Here is a 22,846-nt window from a genome sequence, read left to right on the forward strand (position 1 = left end):
TGTTTGATTCGTAGAATCACAGCATACATACATCTCTTTTTTGGCTTATTTGTTTAGCTTGAAATATCTTTTCTCAGTATAGAACAATGGATGAAGTATTTACAAATAATGACACAAAAATATCTAACATTTTTCTTTCAGCTTAACAATGTACAATAAAACAACAAACAGAAAGCATTAAGAGCTGAATTATTCTGAAATTGGTCACACAAAACTCCAAAATACTTGTCAGAAGATTTTAAGCAATAGATATTAGGAAGGTAATGCATATATTTACATGAATCTAAGAACATTTTTGTAGCCTCCTACAGCTGAAATATACTGAGCCACAACAAGCCTCCAGACAATACTCAGCTCACTTCTATAATTTAAGTCCCTTTTGCAATAACTTCATAGGACAGCATAGACATTAAAACATACAATTTGTGTTGGCAGCAAAGAGATTCCATTATTCACTTACTCATCTTGAGATTCTTTCTCAGTTACAAACCAAAGAAGTTGTTCTAGCTCATTAAAGCAGAAAAAAATAGTTCATTAAAATGATGTAAGTTTCAGAATCTCTGGGAAAGACCCAGAAGCAGGCTTGATGCTCACTCTTGCAAGAACAATCTCCAAAATAAGACACAAGACTGTTCCAGCACCAGGGCTACCACCAGGCACAACATCACAGTTTGCACTGGTGGTTCCAGGTACTAGAGACAACTCCTAGAGTCTTTTGGACTGTGCCTCTGGAAGGCTGGATGTCTTGGCCTGCGTCAATGTTTGTGCTTGGTTGCAAAGCATGATGGCTAGAAAAGTAAGGTTATGGGCTCTGCCACTGTGAGAGGTGGGCTAATAAGGCTCCCCACACACAAAGAACTCCCCACACACAAAAAAAGGTATACAAAGGTGCTGAGGAATCAAATGACCACTGCCCACCCACCCACCCCCGCCAAAGCAACAGGGCATTAGATACTGGGTGAGAAAGTGTTAAGGAAAAATAAAATAACATGTTAAGAAACAAATTCTTGTGGAATTTTTAGTCTGTTGGGGAAGACAGGACAAAAATTAAGCGAATAATCACATTAATAAATGTATAACTACCAACCGCATAAGTGATCCAAAGGAGAAAGATCTGGTTCTCTGAGAGCTCATATCAACTGGAGATCCAGAAGACTTCTTAAGGAAATGATTTCTGACCTGGGATCTGAAGAAGTAATAAGAATTAAACTGATGAAGGGAATTGAAGAACATTCCAGAACATTCCATTCAGGGGAAGCACATACGCAGAGAGCTGTGATGAGAGGGAACACAGCAAGTTTGAGGAGGAGGAAGGACCATGTATTTACTTGAGATTAAGGTTAAGGTGGAAAAAGAGTTGTGTAAATAAGGTTTGAAAGTTAGATGGGGCTAGATGAGGCAATATTCATGTCTTCATTCTGAAAGCAAATGTGGAAGCGGAGTGCAAGAGTACTCTCATCAAATCTCTCTGATAATTTTGTGTCACCTGAGCACTGGGAGGCTGTAGACAACATGTGGTTCAGGAGAGAGGTGATCGTAGTCTCACCTCTTACAAGACACTTGGAGAAAACCCACCAGCCACTTTACAGTAGATTCTTGTTGCTTTTTCTTCAGCGTGTGTAAGTTCTGTTTTAATCAGTTTTGCTATATCTGTTATTTTGCAAAATTGAATTACATACATGCTTAAAACATTTTCTGATTTTGAAAAGTTTAATGCCATAAATATTCCTTTTTTGGAAACTGCATCTGTGATGACACTATAGAGTATTTGCAATTCATGGCCTAATGCATTTGGATAAGTTGAAATTCCTTGAAATTCAGAATTTATAATAAAAGGCATTATGGTTTCCAAATAGTAGTGGATGACCAGGGAATTATAGTATTTAGTGCTACTTTTCAGACTTCCACCTGAAAACTGCCTTTCCCCGGTCGTCTGATCTACTGTCTCTTCGCCAATTAATTCTTAGTTAATTTCTGCATAAATAGCAATAGAAAGCTCTATAAGAACTTCATTAATTTTTTTTTCAATTACTTGAAATTTGGTTAGAACTGATGATTTCTTTGCATTAAAGCAGCCTGAAGTATTAGATTAAAAAGTGTGGTTTGAAGCCAGGAGACTTGATGTTAAGTTCTGCTTGCATCACTTCCCAGATATATGACATTTTGAAAGTTATTGAAGTCTTAAGCCTTTGTTTTCTCAACTGCAAAAGAGAGGGCCTCCAGCTGAGTTGTAATGAAGATAAAATAAGAGGATATTTCATCAAGTGATTCGCATGCTAGACAAGTGTAGAAGCATAAACATGAAAATGATTTACTAAATAAACAGGGGAGGAAATGCAGAAACATGGGGCTGCTTCATAGCAAAGAAAATATTCAAAAATTTTGCAGCATTTTAAGAATATGCAAAAAGTAGAGACCAGAACTGTTTTGATTGTGCCTGTGATCCTTCTTTCGGGATTTTCCCTGTTGGTCTCTGAGTTTAGAGCATGTGAAAACCCTGGATCAGCCTCCAGCAGCCTCCCAGCTGGGCCACACCCCAGAATGCAATCGTGGCAATAAATTTAAACAGAGCCAAGGAGTAAGCAAGGCATATCTCTTCAACAGCCATGTATGCTTAGGTTCTTTTGGTGCACTATGTTTCATTTCATTTTATTAGTTGTTTATCAGATATACAGGGCAGAATTAATAATATGCCTCAGCTCAAGGCACATTATAATCATCGATCCATATGAGTCTCTCTAGTTTTAACAGTTATTTATTCTACTTATCCACATCTCCAAGGTAACCATTCTGCTGTATTTTTCTTTTTTTAAAAAATTTCTTTCTTTATTTATGGCTGCATTGGGTCTTCGTTGCTGCGCGCAGGCTTCCTCTAGCTGCGGTAAGCGGGGGCTACTCTTCTTTGCGGTACACAGGCTTCTCATTGCAGTGGCTTTTCTTGTTGTGGAGCATGGGCTCTAGGCGTGCGGGCTTCAGTAGTTGTGGCACACGAGCTCAGTAGTTGTGGTGCATGGGCTTAGTTGCTCCACAACATGTGGGATCTTCCCAGACTAGGGTTCAAACCCGTGTCCCCTGCATTGGCAGGCGGATTCTTAACCACTGCGCCACCAGGGAAGCCCTATTTATTTCTTTTTATTTTAAAGTGCTCTAAAATGTGTTGTGTGATTTTGTTGGCATTTATTTGAAACTATGTAAATCCTTATAGATCTCATTCATTTTCTTACTCTTTTGGACTAAGTACTATCTTTTTAAGATCTAATCTTATTTCTATGTGTACATCAGATATGTTCCTCCTAAAGCTCCATAACCACCCATGGTATGTATTCTCCAAGTCTTGCCTATTTACTCTACCCAAACTGCCACCAACTCCCACCACTGTAAACATTACTGTAATAGTTATCTTTATATATTTCACACTATAAAAATATTTGAAATTTTCTTTGGGATAAATTCTCAGTAGCAGAATTGCTGTGTCATAGTATGTATGTACACTTAATTTGTCCACATCATGCCAGACTGTTCTTCAGAATGGCTGTATCAATCTACTCCTCATGAAGCTTTCTGCATAGCTGCTTCCCTGACAACACTCGGCATTATCCAGTTTTCTAATTTTTGCTAATACTGTTAATTTAACCTGAATTTCTCTAATCTTTGGCATATGCCTTTGAGTACTTGGTTTTGAGAGTTTTCTTTTCTGTAAATTGCTCTCTCATAGTCTTTACCTGTTTTCTTATTGCGGTAACTGACTTGTCAATTTACAGAAATTCCCTGCTAATTATTAATTCCTTTCGAGTTTTAAACATTGAAAATACCTTCTCCCATTTAGTCATCTATTAATTTGGTCCATAGTGTTCTTCATGAATGAAAAACCTTAATTTTCCTGAGCATAATGAAGCTTTCACGGATTATTTCTTCTTTTCTAACCTTCTCATCCTTGGAGATCTTCCCCTGTGGTCCTCTCCCTGCCTGAAGTCTCACCTGAGGGTGCTGGGGACAGAATGACAGCTGCCCAAGTACAGAGGATGGATCAGTTTTGTTTGATGCTCTTTCTGCACAACTACAACAATGCCTGGACCAGGGTTAGTACCATATATAAGTGCCAAATGAATGAAGTTAGAAAGTCTCCCAGAGCTATGGAGAGGTCATTTCACCTCCTGGATTCTTTAAGGTGCACAGTTCCCCACGACTTACTTGGTTTGTGTACAAGAAAAATCCTTCTTGCTCAGGGAGGGAGGGCTGCAGTGGGATGGAACAATGGAAACTGTTTGTCAGTCTCGTTCCATGATTTCAGTCTCCATATTGTTCCCAGTGGATCGTTCCCAAAAGTCAGTATCTGGAAGATTTTACATAGATATGCATATGAGTAAGTATCTTGCTGGTACAAACCAATCCAAAACGTACATTCCCACAGTATTTCTGATTGTTTTCTTTATTGGGGTATAACTTACATGCAATAAAATTCTCCCATCTATACAGCGTATTTGCAGGGGGAGCCTTAATTTTGATATAATTGTATTTAGCAATCTTTTGCTTTGTTTTTCCTTTTGAAATTTTTTGAAGTGTTTCCCCATTCCTAGATTATAAAGATTATCTCATACATTCTCTTCTACCAGCTGTATTTTTTCCCCTTCTAACTTACATGTTTAATCTATCTGGAGGTAACTCATTATGTAGTCTTAGGTAGGGATCCAATTTTTCTCCATATAGTGAGACAATTTCTCCAAAAAACTTCAACTAAACATTTTCTACTGAGGTGTGGTAATTCCTTTAAAGTTTATTAAATTCCCATGGATATATGAGTCTCATTCTGAGTGCATCATTTCTTCCACTTATCTGTTTATCTGATCTTATAGCAATAGCACATTGCTTTTATTACTCTGGCCTTGTAGTATGTCTTAATATCTGGCAGGGCAAGCTCTTCGTCTTTACGACTTCTCTTTAAGCAGCAGACAGCCATGAACTTTTATTTCTCTCTACAAATTTTACAGCAAATTTAATAGTTTCCCTAAAATATCTAACTGGAATTGTTACTGAAATTGCATTGCATTTATATACTAAATTAAAGAAAATCTCTATCTTAATAATATGAATTCATCCCATCCAAGAGCATGAAATGACATTCCCTTTCTTCATATCATCTTTCATGTCCTTCACCCAAATTTTAAAGTGTGTCAGGAAAATTATTTGAAACTTGGAAATAAGACCACAAAAAGGTGAGTGGGACATCCTTTCAATATCACATGAGGGCAAAGGTCACAAAAGTATAGTTATGAAATGTATTTAGTTTATCCGATTGTTTACCATTAATAAAAGGTCTCAAACTTAGTGAGGTTACATGTTAACTTCTAGAATTTTTTCCAGTAGATGCAAATAATTTTGTGTCTAATGAAAGAGATGACTCCAAAGATTTATGGTCTGTGTTTGGGACATTAGTTTTATAACTAATTCAGCAGTCCCGATATTTCTCTGCTAAACTGCCTATAAATCCCTGGCATCTTAAGTTCTCTTTGAACTGGCCATACACCTTATTGGTTCCCTTATTAATTAATGTGTTTAAAATCTTTAACATGTTGATTTTATATTTGTATGAAAGTCATGGTTTTAACTTTTTGAAAAGCACACTTTGGTGAGTTCCTTCATAAAGGTCTTACATATTCTAGGTTACTTTAACTCTTAGATAGTTTATAGTTTTATTGCAATTATGAATGGAATATTATTTTTCTGGAGTTTCCTGATTAATTATTGCTAGTATAGAGAAATATTTTTGATTTTGTAAGTTGATGCTGTATCCAGCAACTTTGCTAAACACATACTGGTTCTAATAGGTTGTCTCTGGATTCTATTAGTTCTTTTAGGTACACAATTACAATATCAGCAATTAATGAACAGCTAGATACTATACACTAATAAATTTTTAAAGATAGATAAAATGGATAAATTCCTAGAAAATTATCAAATGCCAAAATTAGCCCTAATTTTACAAATACTTCCCTTGAGGTTGATCCTAGTTTTAGCTTCTGACTCTCAATAAAATTCATATTTATGTTGTGCACATAAATGACCTCATTTAATATCCACTAAAATTCTATAAGTTAAGTGCTATGCCCATTATATATTGAAGAAAATAAATATATAAAGGGTAAGTGCATTGCACAAAGTCACAACATTAGTTGTGGTGGCTCCTTGCCAAAGATTCAGCTCTTGTGCCTTGAAACCTGGGACAATTTTCTGAAGCAGAAACTTTTGTGTGTCTCTCTGCCCCTATCCTCCAGGTCGTTTTACTATCTAGAAGTTCAGAAAAAAATAAAATTGATCATAGCAAAGAAATGTTCATCAGCTAATAGGGTAAGTATTCACATGAGGTTTGATTTTTGCTACCCTTACATCTACAAAGGAAGACCAATTTGTTATCACAGCAAAGTGAGAAATACAAAATGGTATCTCATCAGGGGTTTTGCTTTCTCTTTGGAGTTTGGAGGACAAGCAGGTTCCTGTAACTGATGAAGCAGCTTTTAAGATGTGCTTGTGGCAGTGTTCCCAGATTCAGCATATAAATATACAGGGTGCCCAGTTAAATTTAAATTTCAGGTAAACAATGGATATTATTTTAGTATAAGCATGTCCCATGCAATATTTAGGATATATCCAGTATGTGTATATGTGTGTATACTATATATCCAGTGTATATTATATATACATAGTATACATTATAATCTTTACCACAACCCTGAAAGATGATTATTATTCACCTTTTAATATTGATAAGGAAGCTGAGGTTCAGAGATATTAAGTAAATCATTCCAGGCCACCAGGTGGTAACTGGCAAAGCAGATCAAGACCATCTAAAACCCATGCTCTTATACTGCTTCCCCAGTTCCTCAAGTAACCCTGTGGGACAGCACCATGTTTCAGTTAACCCCAGTCCCATTCCCAGCCCTCTCCTCCCTTGCTCCACTCTGTGGCAGGGGCTGGGAAAACTAAACTCTCCCTTTCCAGCCTCCATCACTTCCAGAGCAGGCCACGTGACACAGTTCTGGCCAGAGAAGTGAAAGCAGAAGTTGACTGGGGCTTCTGGAAAATCTTGGTTTTCACGATCAAAGGGACAAACATGAGTCACTGATCTGCCCCTCCTCCTCTTGCCATGATCACAGATTTGATGATGGGCGATGTAGCCCTCATCTTGTGATGACTATTAAGGAAAGGCCAGGGGGTCTATAGAGTTGCCAGCCAACCCTGATACTATTGAACCTCTGAACCAAGGAAGAGCAACACCTACCTCCAGACTTTCTATTAGGTAAAGATAAAACTATTTGTTTAGCTACAGTAAGTCAGGGTGTGAATTTCCTTTCCACACTAATTATTTGGATGTTAGGGATTCTCAATAGATTCAAATTCAGACAACATGAATTGGATGCCTAATACTTCCAGGCTCCTTGATAGATGTCATCATAATTTAACCCTTACAATAGCCTTGTGTGGTGGGGATTACTGTACCCATTTCACAAAACTGTGGTTCAAAGAAGGCTCGAAGCCTGTTCAAAGTCTACCCTAAGCTGGTAGCAACATCAGGATTCAAACCTGTGTCATCTGAATCTGATTGTAGGCTTTTCTCTTTTAGATGTCTGGAAACACTCGTATGATACTGAAATAACAGTTTGGTTTCATTTTGAAAGTATGCATTCAACAGGAATTTTCCAGTTTTCAGAGATGAATAATCATTTTATAAGGAAATTTCACTTTTACCAAAACTCATATTCCTTAAACTCACTGAATACATTAAACTAGCCTATGGTTTTTCATTTGTATGTAGAGCAAGTTATGTTCTCTACTAGGGAGAAAAGGTGTGTGATAAAATAAAGGTTGAAATCTAAGGAACATTTTTTTAAAAACCAAGTACCAAAAACTGTTATGTTACAAATGTGAAAAAAAAAACATGGAATATGACTGTAATAGTTACATCTCACATTGGCTGAGGATGGAATATGTAATGCTGGAGAATTCTCTTACCATTGCATTTTACGCTGAGTTCATAATACTACACTGACTGGCAATCTCTCTTCATAATGAGAGTCTTTCGGCAGAGGAAAAGAAAAATAAGTTGTCATCTTAAAAAAAAAAAGTACTATAGAAAGGTACAAAGATTTGTCAAAGGGCAGCACAATAACCATTATGGGAAGGCATTACAAAGTCAAAGAGAGCTGGGTAAACACTCATTTGCCCACCATCTTAATAGGATAAATTCCTCCAGGCTCTTAAAAGATAATGAGCACACCAATTATTTTCTCAGGGCACAGGAGCAGGTCGAGGAATTACTGCTGTGTTCTGACACAATAACACAAGCCAGACAAGTGAGAAATGTCATCGTCAAGCAGTCTAAGGATATTTGAGCAGAGAGATGTTAATCACAGGTGAGTCTTGCCGGTGGCTCTCCAATCACAGAAGTCAGGGTTCATTTTCAGTTCAAGCATGATGCTCTCAAATCGAATCTGGTATTAACGACATCCCACAATAAGATCTGCAGCAACCATAAATCTTTAGATCTCTAAGTCAGTTGTCTATTTGTCCTTGTTGTCACAGAGCACATATTTACTCAGCTTTCACAGCATAATAATTCATATAGATGCTGGAGATAGGGGAAGATAGCATTGATTCATGAACACGGGTTGCTGTGCAGCAGGTCCTTTGATGTAATAATAATTGCTATTTGTTTTGCACATTAAGAATAATTTCCAGGTACAAATATTACAATCTGTTCAAATCTATTAAGTTTTCAGGGGAAGTAACAAGAGTTTTGCTGGCTTAAGCAGTCTTCTGAAGTTCTTTTATTGTTTCTACTGCTGTTACATTGGGCTTTTAACTTTAAATATTTTATTTAAAAATTTTTAAACCTACAAAAATGCTGAAAGAAGTGAACAAAAAATACCATTCATCTAAATTCATCAAAATATTAATATTTTATCACCCTTGTGTTTTTTCTGGTAATTTTCTTTTTTATTTTATTTGATTTTATTGATTTACAATGTTGTGTTAACATTTCTTCCTTCCTTCTTTCCTTCTTGCCTATCTCTGGACTAATCATATTTTTTTGTGTAAGAATATATATACTTTTGGGCTTCCCGGGTGGCGCAGTGGTTGAGAGTCCGCCTGCTGATGCAGGGGACACGGGTTCCTGCCCTGGTCCGGGAAGATCCCACATGCCGCAGAGGGGATGGGCCCGTGAGCCATGGCCGCTGAGCCTGCGCGTCCGGAGCCTGTGCTCCGCAACAGGAGAGGCCACAACAGTGAGAGGCCCGCGTACCGCAAAAAAAAAAATTAAAAAAAAAAAAATATATATATATGTATATATATATACTTTCTTGCTCTACCATTTGAAAATAAGTTCCAGACACCATGACAGTTCATCCCTAAATATCACACATCTGCTAAGAATGAGTGTTCTCCTATATAATCAGAGTATCACTTTCATATATCCAAATTCAAATTTCCCCAGTTGACCAAAATTGTTTTTTTTAATTGTTTTACTTTTTCAATCTAGGGTCAAATCAAGGTTCACACATTGCCTTTGATTATGTCTTTTAGTATCTTACATCTTTTCCTGAAGAGCATTCTTTTTGTTTCTGTTTCTATTTTCATAACATTGAAAAATTCAGGACAGTTGTCCTATATTATGCCCCACATTCTATATTTAATTGTTCTTCACCACGAGAATCAGGTTAAATATTTTGGCATAAGTACTACATAGCACACAGGGGACATTGTATGCCTCCCATTGTGTCAGGTATCTATTCTAAAGGTTAATTTTCCTTGGCAATGGAAACACATAATCCATGGGATAATACCTCTTGCCACCTCCAACAACATTTTACTCAAAGTTTTAGTATTCTTTGATGATCTTTGCTTGAATTGCATTCAGGTGCAAAATGGTGATTTTTAAAAAAATTCTCTCCTTTTTCTACATTTACTATAATCTTCTGTAAAGAAGAGCTTTCCTACTTATTTCTTCTCTCTCCCTCTCTTTCCCCTCTTCTTTCTATCACTCTAGATTTATGTTCAATGTGATATAATCTCGTACCATCATTATTCTTTTCAATGCTCAAATTGTCCCATTTTGACAAGTGGAAGCCCCTTCATCCTGGCTTCTGTTATTCTTTTGACATGATCCCATTAGTCTTGGAGCACTTCCCTGCTTTACAGTATGACAAGATATCCCAGACTTACCTTGTATTGTCCTTGCCCCAAACCTGGACTTAGTTCTCCAAGAAACCCTGGTTCCTTTCAGTACACGCCAATATCTGTGCGTTGTAACCACTCTGATGAAACAGAATGGATCTCCCACCCCAAATTTGGTTGGAATGTCAAGACTGATGACACACAGGAAGAGGGTATGAAAGGTTTATTACTTACTTAATGAGGCTTTCTGGGGAGAGCAGGGTAGTCTTCATAAGCTGGACTGAAAATGGTTTGTGAGAGCTGGAAGAAGACCTGCGGGGGCTTTTATGGTGGTTAGAGGGTGAGGCTGGTATGAGGGCCTCTGTGCACAGGCAGGGGCTTGTGTGGCTTGAACTTCCCATCAACACCAAAGGTGGAAGCACTCAGACTTTCTTTTTTTTTCTGTTTTTTTTTTTTTGCGGTACGCGGGCCTCTCACTGTTGTGGCCTCTCCTATCGTGGAGCACAGGCTACGGACGCGCAGGCTTAGCGGCCATGACTCATGGGCCCAGCCGCTCCGCGGCATGTGGAATCTTCCCGGACCGGGGCACGAACCTGCGTCCCCTGCATAGGCAGGCGGACTCTCAACCACTGGCGCCACCAGGGAAGCCCTCAGACTTTCTTATCAGATTTCCCGGAAGTGGGGCACAAGGGGAGGAGGGAAGGATGAGGTTTAAGATGTCAGCAAACATCAAATAAATGGGGTCAGATAAAATTTAAAGTAAATAAAATCTAAAATATTTAAAAATTTTGTTTAATTTAAAAAACGTTAAAAATAGAAAAATTTTAAAATTTAAAAAAGTTTTTTTTAATTTTAAAAAATAAAAATAAATTAATTAAAATGCTTTAAAAATGGGGTCAGACTATTACACTGGGCTAAACTTACATTCTTTTACATAAGTCTATGAGATAGAGATCTGTTACATAGGTACCATGTGTGCCCAAATCACCTTCACAGGGTACATGTCAAGTACCTGGAATAAGAACACAAGGCACTTCCAGCTCTTTAAGTGGGAAACAACCTCTATTAATACACAGTAGCAGCAGCAAAATCATTATTCCTTTGCAAGTTACCTGACATTTTCTAATTGTTTCTAAATCAGTTATGGACCGGGCTATCAATTTTCTGTTTAGAAAATCAACTTTAGAAAGGATATGTGATTTCATGATGTCAGAGGGCTCCCCACAGGGTCAAAAGCATTTAAACTTCTCTCTCAGTCAAGACAACAAGGTAATTCTAAGAGCCTCTATATTTCATATAAATGTCAGATTAGAGCAGCTCATCACTAAATTCAATTAATAGAAATAACCATTACATTTAAACACTCAAAAAATAAACCTACAGATCTTTGTCAACACATATAATGATAATAACAATAATATTAGCAGCTAACATGAATTGAATGTCTTTATGTTCCAAACACATTACAGTCATCCTCGTAACAGTTCTTTGGATTTATTATTAATATTATCTCAAATTTGCAATGAGGAAACTGAAGCCCAAAGAGGTGAAGTAATGTGACCAACATCCCACAGCAGGTAAGTGAAGAAGTGAGAATTCAAACACAAAGCAGAAAAATAACATTGAAAATTCAACATTTCGGGACTTCCCTGGTGGTCCAGCGGTTGAGATTCTTTGCTCCCAGTGTGGGGGCCCCAGGTTCAATCCCTGGTCAGGGAACTAGATCCTGCATGCCGCAATTAAAAGATCCCACACGCTGCAACAAAGACCCCGCAGGTCACAACTAAGACCTGGCACAGCCAAATAAATAGATAGATAGATAGATAGATAGATAGATATTTTTTTAAAAAAAGAAAATTCAACATTTCATAACTGTATTTTAGCTCTGAAAGTAGAACACAGATTGATTTCCACTCAAGACAGAAAGTGCCAGACTGGCTCAGATTTTAACCTAGTCAGCATAAACTTTTATTCTCTGCTCTTCTATTTTTACCTTAGAATATTAGGGTCCAGCATCCAAGACAGCCAGTAGCCAAATGACCAGGGATGGGGCAGATGAACTGTTTGGACTTTTCCAATCCAAAGGATCACATCAGCAATCAGTTTGGAATTCAGTGAAGTATGCCCTGTTGCGGTCTTGAGGTGATATTTTTCAGCTGAAATCCAGATTTCTCTGTGTTGTAACCACTCTGAAGAAACAGAATAAACCCCCCACCCAAAATCTGGTTGGAAAGTCAAGACTGATGACACACAACAAGAAGGTATGAAAGGTTTATTACTTACATGAAATGAGAGAGGTGTTGAGTTCAAAAGTACCTTCAGACTAATGGGTTAAAAAAATTGTTCAACCACTGCTTGACCTTCAGCTTTGGAGATCTCAATATCACATGTGTAGTGAATAGTCTACATGACATAGCTTTCAGAGCACTTGTACACACATCTCATTGAATCACCTCAATAACTGAGTGTGAATGACAGAAAATTTACCTATGCAAACATGAAGCAAATATCTCATGGAATCAATATGTGTATTCCAGTAGGCAGAGGGTGCTAAACACCTTTATAACCCCTTGGTGCACGGCTTTGCTCAAATGGCTGTGGCAACCAGCTGTGCCGCAGATATAACCTTTGACAAAATGACACACCTCTGCTGCACTGCCCATCACTTTCTTTCTGGCCCAAGCTTCTCTGTCCACTGAGATTCTGGGCTGTGATGGGTCATGTGCAAAACTGTAAGTACAAGGAAATTAACACCCCTGGAGCAACGCTTGATTAACATAGGATAGGAACTGGGAAATAAACACTCACCTTTCCCCATCCCTGGTGGACGATTCTGAGGCATATTCTGTATAACTCCAGTGCGGCCCTGCTAGCATTGAGCCCCAGCTGCACCCGGCCACCCTCTTAAAACTGCATCCTTGGACTGGCTTCCTTTCTTCCCTGTTCCACTCTTCCCAATCTGCTGTGCTTATCCTGCTTTATCAGATTTGGCTACAGTCGTTAATTAATAAATCGTTAATATACACTTCAAGAAAAATCACATTCCCTAGGGACCATTCATCAAGCCCTTGTCATAGAATCTGCTTTAGGGGGGAACCCAAACAAAATCAGAGAGTTTAAGTAACTTAAAAAAGAGTCAGTTAATGTTGCAGTTAGAAAATAGCTCTGCTGTCTCCTTATGGGATGTGATTAAAAGCACAGGCACTAAAGTCACATTCAACTGGGTCTGAAACTAACTGGTGTACCTTAAGAATGTGACTTGATTTTTCTGATGCTCAACCACTTAACTGGAATATTAATATAAATGATGATAACAATGGCCAGTCATTATTGAGTGCTTCCATGTGTACACTCTTTGCATATATTAACTTTCTAATCCTCACCGTAACCTTATGAGATATATATATATATATATATATATATATATATATATATATTATTTTTAATTCAAGACCCATTTATTCTCTAATTCTGCCCACATGGAGACACTCTCCTGGAAAAGGCATTGAATCCTTCCATTCACTTTAACACCTTGTGCTGAAAACATGTGTTCCGAGGTTTCACCTATGAGATCCACATTCTTAAAGCACTGATTCTTAAACCTCATCTAGATTTCTCCCCTTGGATGGGGGGAGACGACGCAAACACAGCGAAGAACAGCTCAGGACTGTGGGCTCTGCTCACCCAGAAGACCTTGCAGCTCCCCTGACCACCCGGCTGGATCCAGGACTAGGGCCCTGAGACGAGGGGTGCCTGCTGGGCTGCTGCCAGCGCCACCGCCCCCAGCTCCTGTCCTCTTCACTAGGCTGGCTGTCACCTCTAGTTTCCCTGGAGCTCGGGGATTCCAGATGGTCTCTGCTCACACTTCTGTATGACGCCTGCTGCCTCAGCACTGCTGATCCACACTAAGGGGGAAAAGCACACAGAACTGCTTTTCAACCCACCAACATTCCACACACAAGTTATTTTATAAGCCTGCGGGTTCTTTTACAGCAGGAGGAGACTCCCAAGGCCATGACTTCCCCCGGCTCCCCACTGCCCTTGCCGGCAGACTGGACGTGCGTGGCCACAGTGCTGAGCCGGGCACACCCCCCCGGCTCCACTCCGGAGCACCCTCCTGGAGAATCCAGGACGGTTCCCTGGCCTCATCTGTCCTGAAGCCAGTCCTAGAGTGACAAGAGCCACACCTGCAGGTCTATTCCACTGACCAGCCGCACAGGACCAAGCTGGACCCACGGACCTTGGTCTGGATTGTGTTGGCTGGTCATTCTTGCCTAGGTTCACAGGCCAACAGCCAGTGTCCTTCCTTCCCTGCTCATCACTGCACCAGCGGCTCACTCCTACCTGCTGCCGTCACACGCTTGGCAACCTCGTGTTCGGGGCCAGCCAAGAACTGAGACCCCAGCAGGCCCCTAGTTCCCAGCAGGCAAACTCCCCATTAAACTACCGCTGCCTGGCCGTGTTCTCGAGGCTTCAGAGCCGGGAAAGTGCGGAGGGCATAGCAAGGCGCGGCGCCCCCAGCCCCTGACCCGCCATGCTCCGCGGAGGCGCCGGATCCTCGCCGCACCACTACCCCCAACACAAGCGACCTCGGCGCCCGCCTGTCCCGCGGACCCGGATGCGCCTCCGGCCACCGCGACCCAGGACGGAAGCGCGGGGCGTGGGGCTCGGCGCGCGGCGGGCGCGCGGCGGACGCTGGGGTGGGCGGGGACCCCGGGTTCCGGCCCCGAGGCCGCGCGGACCCGCCAGGCCCACCTGCGTCCCAGCCGCCCGGAAAGCGAGACATAGTAATAATAATATTAATAATAATAATAGTATTACTAATATAGTAATATTAAGAGATTAGATTCATAATAATATATAATTATATAGTATATCATAACAATATGATAATGTTGGTATTGTATTATTAATAATTATTATTATTATATATTATCATTATTGCCACTATTTTGCAGATGAAGAAACTGGGGTACAAAAAGCTTACTATGCCCAAGATCATAGAGCCAATAGGTGACACCTCAGGTATTCCAACTCCAGACGATCAAACTCTAGGGCTCACACATTTCATCATTATTAAACACATTTAAACACTATTAGCCTCCTCACAGGGTTGTAATAATAAAATTTAAAATAAAGCATCTAGTACAGTGCCAGTTGCATCAACAAGTGCTTATAAACATTAACGCAAAAAGGAAAGAAAAATACTTTTTAAAAAGTTTAAATCCTGATGAAAAAATTGACAAATACTTCTTCTCTGTTCATTTATCTTTGTTTCTCTAATTTCCTTTTTTCTTGGACTCTCTTCCATTAAAATGTCAGTGCCCTTCCACCACTGTGACTCACTGATGTTTTCTCTTTCCCTTGTTCCTGGTCCCCAATCACCTGCTCCAACTTCACCCATTTCTTCCTTTCAAAGCTCATTTTTCTCAATTTCAAGGCTGCTGACACATCAGCTTGTGAAACACTAGAGAGTTTATTTTCATACCATTCCCTTCAGAATATCACCAGAATAAACGTGTTTGTGGTACTTGAGACAAACACCCCAAAATACACGGACAGTTGCAATCAGTATTTGTCAGACCCTTCAGTATGTAAACAGAGGCTTCTCCAGTGAGGATAATTTGCATATGCAAAAGATTCACTCAGGGAGCTTTAATTAAGGTCCCTGACAACTTCTCCGATTGCATTTTTCACAACTGCCAAGAAACAGTGAACTGCAGTGCGGACTTCTTTACCCTGGTGGAAGAATATTGCTTATAGAATTCTGAATGATTCAATGATCACTAGTGAAACATCAGCAGATGACACATAGATGATTCCACAACTGATGCACTTTGTCTCCTTAGGCAACCTTGAATTATCCTATGTTTTAGGAAAGCAACATCTGTAACAGCTTGACTCTTCTTTGGAACTAAGCCGAGTATGAATTAATTTAATTTAGTTTAATTATATTAGGTGTTTCCCAATGAAGAAACATTCCCAGGCACCGTAAGTAAACTTGCAATTTAGGATCTCCCAATGATATAGCCAATATTTTATGATAAATGTAAATGAGTATAACCTTTAAAAATCGTGAAACACTACATCATAACTTATATAATATTGTACATCAACTATACCGAAATTTCTTTTAAAAAAGACCTTCCATTGAACAACCTTTTCAAGGTGGTTGGCACATTGACATTTCCAAGGTTTGCACTGGTTCCTCTATTCATGTGGAAAACAGCCATTTGCTCTGACTTCTGCACAATGGCTAATTAATAAAAAAAGTTAATCTACACATCAAAAGACCTTAATGGATCCACATCTCACACTGAAATATTCCCCCAGCTGAAGAGCTGACTACATATTGCTTACTCTTTCAGTCATCACTTGTTTCAAATGAGTAATTAAAGGAAAAGCAAAATTCTCAGGACCCACATATTCAATGGTATCTGTGTTTGTCTAATGTCCAGGATGTGCATTTCCTTGCATTTTAGGGGATAATATTTCCATGCCAAATATCAATATACTTCAGTGGTAATCATATAAATGTCTATAATTTCAATTTTCTCTCTGTGTTCCCCGTCTAGTTAACTCAAATATAGAACCCCATATTAAACATTCTGAAACAGTGTGTCCTCCAGCTGTATCAGTTGAAGAAGCTGTACTGAACTTTAAAATCTAATGACATATGATGCTTGTAAAGGGGAATTCTTAGCACTACTTTCACAGAGCACTCTTGGTACAGGAATCACAATGATTAGCAGTGCCTTTTGTTTTTCTTGTCTTAAGAGACTTCTCATTTGGGGCTCATGGTTACACCTCTAAATAGATTTCACGCTCCATGCTCAGAGAAAGAAAAGCACACACAGCTCTCCTAGTATCCAAATAATAATCTCTTCACTCATCATCACAAAAGTCCAATCTCTATCCCAGAACCTATTAAATTAACTACAAACTCTTTGCTGGACTCGAGTTCTCATCAAAAAAGCCTGTCTGTGAGGACATTGTACTCATTTAACCTCACTATTCTACAGGATGTTCCTACATTCCAGAATGTACCTGAAAGGGTTAAAAACAAGTCCTTTCCTGTGATCCTCTGAATTAATCATAATGACTGCTCTCGATGACAAAGAAGGTCCCACATGAGGAGAGATCTGAGTGTAAGAACTACTGCTTGGTAAAAGCTCTGGCTTAGGGATATGCCATCACTTAGCCATAGGAAGTTCAACTTATTATAGTTCAAAAACAAGAAAGGGATTACTTGCAGAATCCAACTGAAGATGGTAACAATCCAAGAAGCAATTGATTCCAAGGGAGGCACTGACCCCAAAGCTGAGCAGGGCTCTAAGACAATAGCCAACATTGGAGGTCAGAAATCGGGTCATAGAGTAAGGGTATCAGGAGGGGGCCGCAGGCAATCAGCTCAGAGGACACCTGCTCCCCAGGAGTGACACACCCCCACTGGTCCTTAAAGACCTACCACAGCAATGGTGCCTGGCAGGAAATATTCACGAGAGATGAAAGCTTTTCCTTTTGAAGCTTTGATGGCTCTCCATAGCCTAGTACTACCCAGAATCAGCCTGTGCTGCTGGAAGGCATGCAGCTAACAAGTGAGAATGGCGCTTTCATCCATTTGTTTCTCAATTCTAGAATGCTATCATTTTAAAAGAATATTCGAAAGAGATCTTACAGTGACCTCGGAGAAGGGGGACATACTGGGTGCAAGTATGTTGCTGTCACACACACTCATTTAGGGCTGACTCCACCTCTCCCAATATCACCTTCCCCACAACCATCACTATCAGTCAGTTCACCAGGAACCAATAAGCAACATCACCCAAAGCTACCAAAAATTTAATTTTAAGTTCGAAATGGTCTCAGAGGGTGTCAAAATTGTTAATGCCACAGGGCCTAAGCCAATGCTTCTCAAACTTTAATGTGCACACAAATCTCCTGAAGGATCTTGTTAAAACTCTAGAGTTCTGGGGTGTTAACTGAGTGCCTGCATTTGTAACAAGCACTCAGGTGATGTCAAAAGCTGCTGATCTATGGATCACACCGTTGAGTCCCTTGGTGACTCAGAACCCCCATAATTGTCCAATACTCTTGATGCTCCTTCAGATTAGAATTCAGCCTAGAATCAAATCAAATTCTCCAAACCAAGGGGTCTCAAACTGAACTCCATGGGTCTCCAGCTCTGGCACCAGACTGTCTAGGTTTTCATCTCAGCTCCTCTGCTTACTTCCTCCATTTCCTCATCTTATAGAATGAGTATAACATAGAACCTGTCTCATCAGGTCATTGCTGGAATTAATTGAGATGACTCAGGTAACATGCATCACATAGTTCTTAGCACGGTAATCAGACAACAAAGGTTAGTTGTCCTTAGAGGACCCCAAGAAGAACTTCCGGGCACTCTACAAAGCCTTCAAAGTTATTTCTAAAATATTCTATGTGCTGAAATTCATTTACCCGAGAGAGAGTCTATGTCTTTCATAGATTCTCAATGGGATTCACAACCCCAAAAAGTTTGAGAACTGAATTTTACAGCACATTAAAAGTACTATACACCATGCCCAAATGAAATGCAGTGATGATTAAACATATGAAAATCAATCATTGTAATCCAGCAAATTAACAGAAGACAAAACCACGTGATTATATCAACTGATGTAGAAAAAACATTTGACAAAAGTTTAATACCCTTTCCTGATAAAAACACAGCGAACTATTAATAGAAGGAAAGTACTTCAACATAATAAAAGCCATATATGAAAAACCGACAGCTAACATCATACTCTGCAGTGAAAGACTTAAAGCTTTTCCTCTAAGACCAGGAAGACGGAAAAGATACCCACTCTCATCACTACTATTCAACATAGTACTAAATGTCCTAGCCAGAGAAATCAGACACACAAAAAATAAAATAAAAGGCATCCAAATTTGAAAGGAAGAAGTAAAATGATCTCTGTTTACAGATGACATATTAGGCACAAAAAATCCTAAAGATTACACACACACACACACACAAACCTGCTGAAACCAAGAAATAATTTTAGCAAAGTTGCAGAATACAAAGTTGCAGAATACAAAATTAACAAACACAATGCAGTTGCATTTTTATACATTAACAATGATCAATCTGAAAGAGAATTAAGAAAATAATCTCATTTACAGCAGCATCAAGAAGGAGAAAATGCTTAGGAATAAACTTAGCCAAGAAGGTGAAAGACTTGTACATTGAAAACTACAAAACACTGCTTAAACATATCAAGGAAGATTGTATTTGTATATAAATGGAAAGACATCCCATGCTCAAGGATTGGAATATCGTTAAAATGGCCATGCTACCCAAAGAAATCTACAAATTGAATGCAATTCCTATCAAAATCCCAGTAGCAGAAAAATATCTTATGATTCTTATGGAGCCTCAAGTAGCCATAACAATCTTGTAAAAGAACAAAGTTAGAAGCCTCACACTTCCTGATTTCAAAACACAGTACAAAGCAACAGCAATCAAAGTGGTATGGTACTTGTAGAAAAACATTTAGACCAATTTAACAGAGTAGAGAGCCAAACGATTTTTGACAAAGGTGCCAAAAATACACAATGGGGAAAACACAATCTCTTAAACAAATGATATTGGAAAACTGGATATCTACTTGCAAAAGAATAAATTAAAGAACTAAGTACAGGGGTTCCCTGGTGGCGCAGTGGTTGAGAGTCCACCTGCCGATGCAGGGGACATGGGTTCATTCCCCTGGTCCGGGACGATCCCACATGCCGCGGAGCGGCTAGGCCCGTGAGCCATGGCCGCTGAGCCTGCGCGTGCGGAGCCTGTGCTCCGCAACAGGACAGGCCACAACAACGAGAGGCCCGCGTACCACAAAAAAAAAACCAAAAAAAAAGAAAGAAAGAATTACAGGACCAAAACTATAAAACTCCTAGAAGCAAGCATAGGGTAAAAATTTTAGGACATTACATTTGGCAATAATTTCTGGGACATGATACTAAAAGCACATACAACAATGCAAAAGTAGACAAATAGGACTACATCAAATTTTAAAACTTCCATGCAGGTAAGGAAACAATCAACAGAATGACAAGGCAACCCATTGGAATGGGAAAAATATTTGAAAATCTTATATCTAATAGGGGATTAATATCCAAAATATCTGAGGAACTTCCACAACTCAACAAAAAAAACCCACAAATAACTGATTTTTTAAGTGCAAAGAACTTGAATAGACAAGTCTCCAGTGAAGATATACAAATGGCCAACAAGCATATGAAAAGATGCTCAACATCACTAAACTTAAGAGAAATGCAAATCAAGGCCACAATGAGACATTATCTCACACCCATTAGGATGGCCACTGTCAAAAGAACAGAAATAACAAGTGTTGGAGAGGACATGGAGAGGTTAGAACCCTGTGCCCTCTTGCTGGGAATGAGAAATGGTGCAGCCACTGTAGAAAATAGTACAGAAGTTCCTCAAAAAATTTAAAATAAAATTACCATATGATCCAGCAATCCCACTTCTGGGTTTATATGCAAAATAATTCAAAGCAGGATCTCAGAAATAAATCTGCACACTCTGCAACATTATTCACAATAGTCAGGAGGTGGAAGCAAACAAAATATTCCTTCACAGATGAATGGACATACAAACAATGAAATATTATACAGCCTTAAAAAAAAAAGAAGGGAATCCTGTCAAATGCTACAACATGGATGAATCCTGAGGACATGATGCTAAGCAAAATAAGCCAGTCACAAAAGGACAAATACTGTATGATTCCTCTCATATGAAGTATGTAGAGTACTCAAAATCATAGAAACAGAAAGTAGAAAAGTGGTTGCCAAGGAAGGGCTAGAAGAAGGAGGGTGGGGGAATTAGTGTTTAATGGGTATCGAGTTTCAGTTCTGTAAGATGAAAAAGTTCTAGAAGTCTGTGGCACCACAATGTGAATACACTTAAAACGCTAAACTGTACGCTTAAAATGACTTAGATGATAATCACTGTCATGTGTTTTTAGTACAACTTTTTAAATATATACTGACGTCTGAGTGCTAACCACAGAGAACATCATTTAATTTGTCTGGGATGCAGACTGGACACTGGGATTTATTTTATTTTTTTTAATTTCTTTTTGCGGTATGCGGGCCTCTCGCTGTTGTGGCCTCTCCCTTTGCGGAGCACAGGCTCCGGAGGTGCAGGCTCAGCGGCCATGGCTCACAGGCCCAGCCGCTCCGCGGCATGTGGGATCTTCCCGGACCGGGGCACGAACCCATGTCCCCTGCATCAGCAGGCGGACTCTCAACCACTGTGCCACCAGGGAAGCCTGACACTGGCATTTTTTAAAGGCCTCCTGTAATTCATCAGTGCCATACAGGACCATGGGCCTAGTGTCACATGTTATGATTTTTCCAAGAGAGGCTAAAATCAAGATTTTTATCTTTATTTGTAATGTTTATATAAACACTGCTGGTTTTTTCTTTAATGCTGGCAACTAATTTTTTAAATTCTGTGCAAACCAAACACACCACTCTTGCTGCCTCTTGGGCTACCGATCTCCAAGTTCCTTTCTAGTTTAAAATGTCTGTGGATCAAAATTAAGTTTCCTGTGTCTCAGTAGGTGGCCTCCTTACCAGGGGACTCTCCTCTGGCTTTTGAATCTTCCTATGTGAAGTACTCATCAATAAAATGGGTCACTATGCACAATGGGGTGTCCCAAGAAGTGTATCATGTATCATGGTTACAAGTCCTTGGCATGTGTGGGTTATCGTTTTGGTCAGTAAAGTCGATTGGAGGTTTCTGAACAACAATATCAGGCAGAGAAACCTGGTTCTTTTGAGGGGGTGGGGGGATGTTTGTTTATTTGATTTCCAGTTTGAGAGAACCCTGTGGTTTAAGCTGAATAGTACATGGATTCCTAAATACATTTACCATACAAAAGTTGAATTGCTTTGATGTAAGTAGGACTGGAGAAGTGGGAAGTGAATGACTGTAATTCATCTCCTGCCTTATCAACAGGCTTTTCTGTCCTGAGCAAACTCGGCTCCACAGAGCCTCCATCCAGGTTCAAAGGGAAAGGTTCAAGGGCTGGAGGAGGGAAAGCAGTGAGCTGAACATCTTCATTCCCTGCTCCTGAGCAACCACTGCTCCTACCCACTGTACTGAGCTTCTACTTAAGCTTTTGTTAGAAAAGGGGTTCAAGTGCTTTAAAGAAAGAAGTTAAAAAAACCCTGACCTAGATGAGGGTATCTAGAATACTCATTAATTTTTCAGATAACACTAATAGAAAAGTAACTGCACAAATAGAAAATACAAGCACCAATGAACAGTGAATACATGGATGGAAAAGAAAGTGGAATTCTGAGGCTATCCAACAAACCAAATCATACGTTATTGTTTATAACACAACTTCAACCTAGAGAAAGCCTAAGTAAAAGCATGGGGATGTAAGGTCCCTTGCAGCCTGCCCACTCACCTTCCGCGTGGAGCAACACTCCAGGCTAGATTTTAGTGTCTGTGAGAGTGAAAAGCATGCTTAGCAGTGAGGTTAAGTAAAGGTCTATAACATGAATCTTGAGGAAAGAGTAAAATAACCAAGATTATTCTTTCAAGATAAAAACACTATAAAAGATTGAATCTAAAAAGACAAAGGCTGCAGAAGCAGCCAAA

The 22,846-nt window shown here is 39.4% G+C and overlaps 1 protein-coding gene across 26 annotated transcripts in view; it reads right to left on the bottom strand.

Annotated features, from left to right (window-relative positions):
• The window catches only part of LOC309804101 (zinc finger protein 226-like), a 439,178-nt gene that overhangs the window by 304,215 nt on the left and 112,117 nt on the right, over positions 1–22,846 (bottom strand). For 18 of the 26 annotated variants that reach the window (XR_014294059.1, XR_014294060.1, XR_014294061.1 and 15 more), the window contains exons 5-8: positions 12,164–12,359; positions 7,579–8,071; positions 4,192–4,333; positions 1,088–1,186 (exon numbers count right to left, since the gene is read on the bottom strand). Coding sequence is in view for 6 of the 26 variants with exons in the window: in XM_082621205.1 (XP_082477331.1) it covers positions 8,587–8,623; positions 12,164–12,359 (233 nt within the window). In the remaining 20 variants the exon portion in view is untranslated. The other 8 variants (XM_082621205.1, XM_082621198.1, XM_082621197.1 and 5 more) reach the window with 5 other exon arrangements.

Source organism: Mesoplodon mirus (genome assembly GCF_964341445.2).
Source record: "Mesoplodon mirus genome assembly, chromosome: 5".
NCBI classification, from domain to species: domain Eukaryota; kingdom Metazoa; phylum Chordata; class Mammalia; order Artiodactyla; family Ziphiidae; genus Mesoplodon; species Mesoplodon mirus.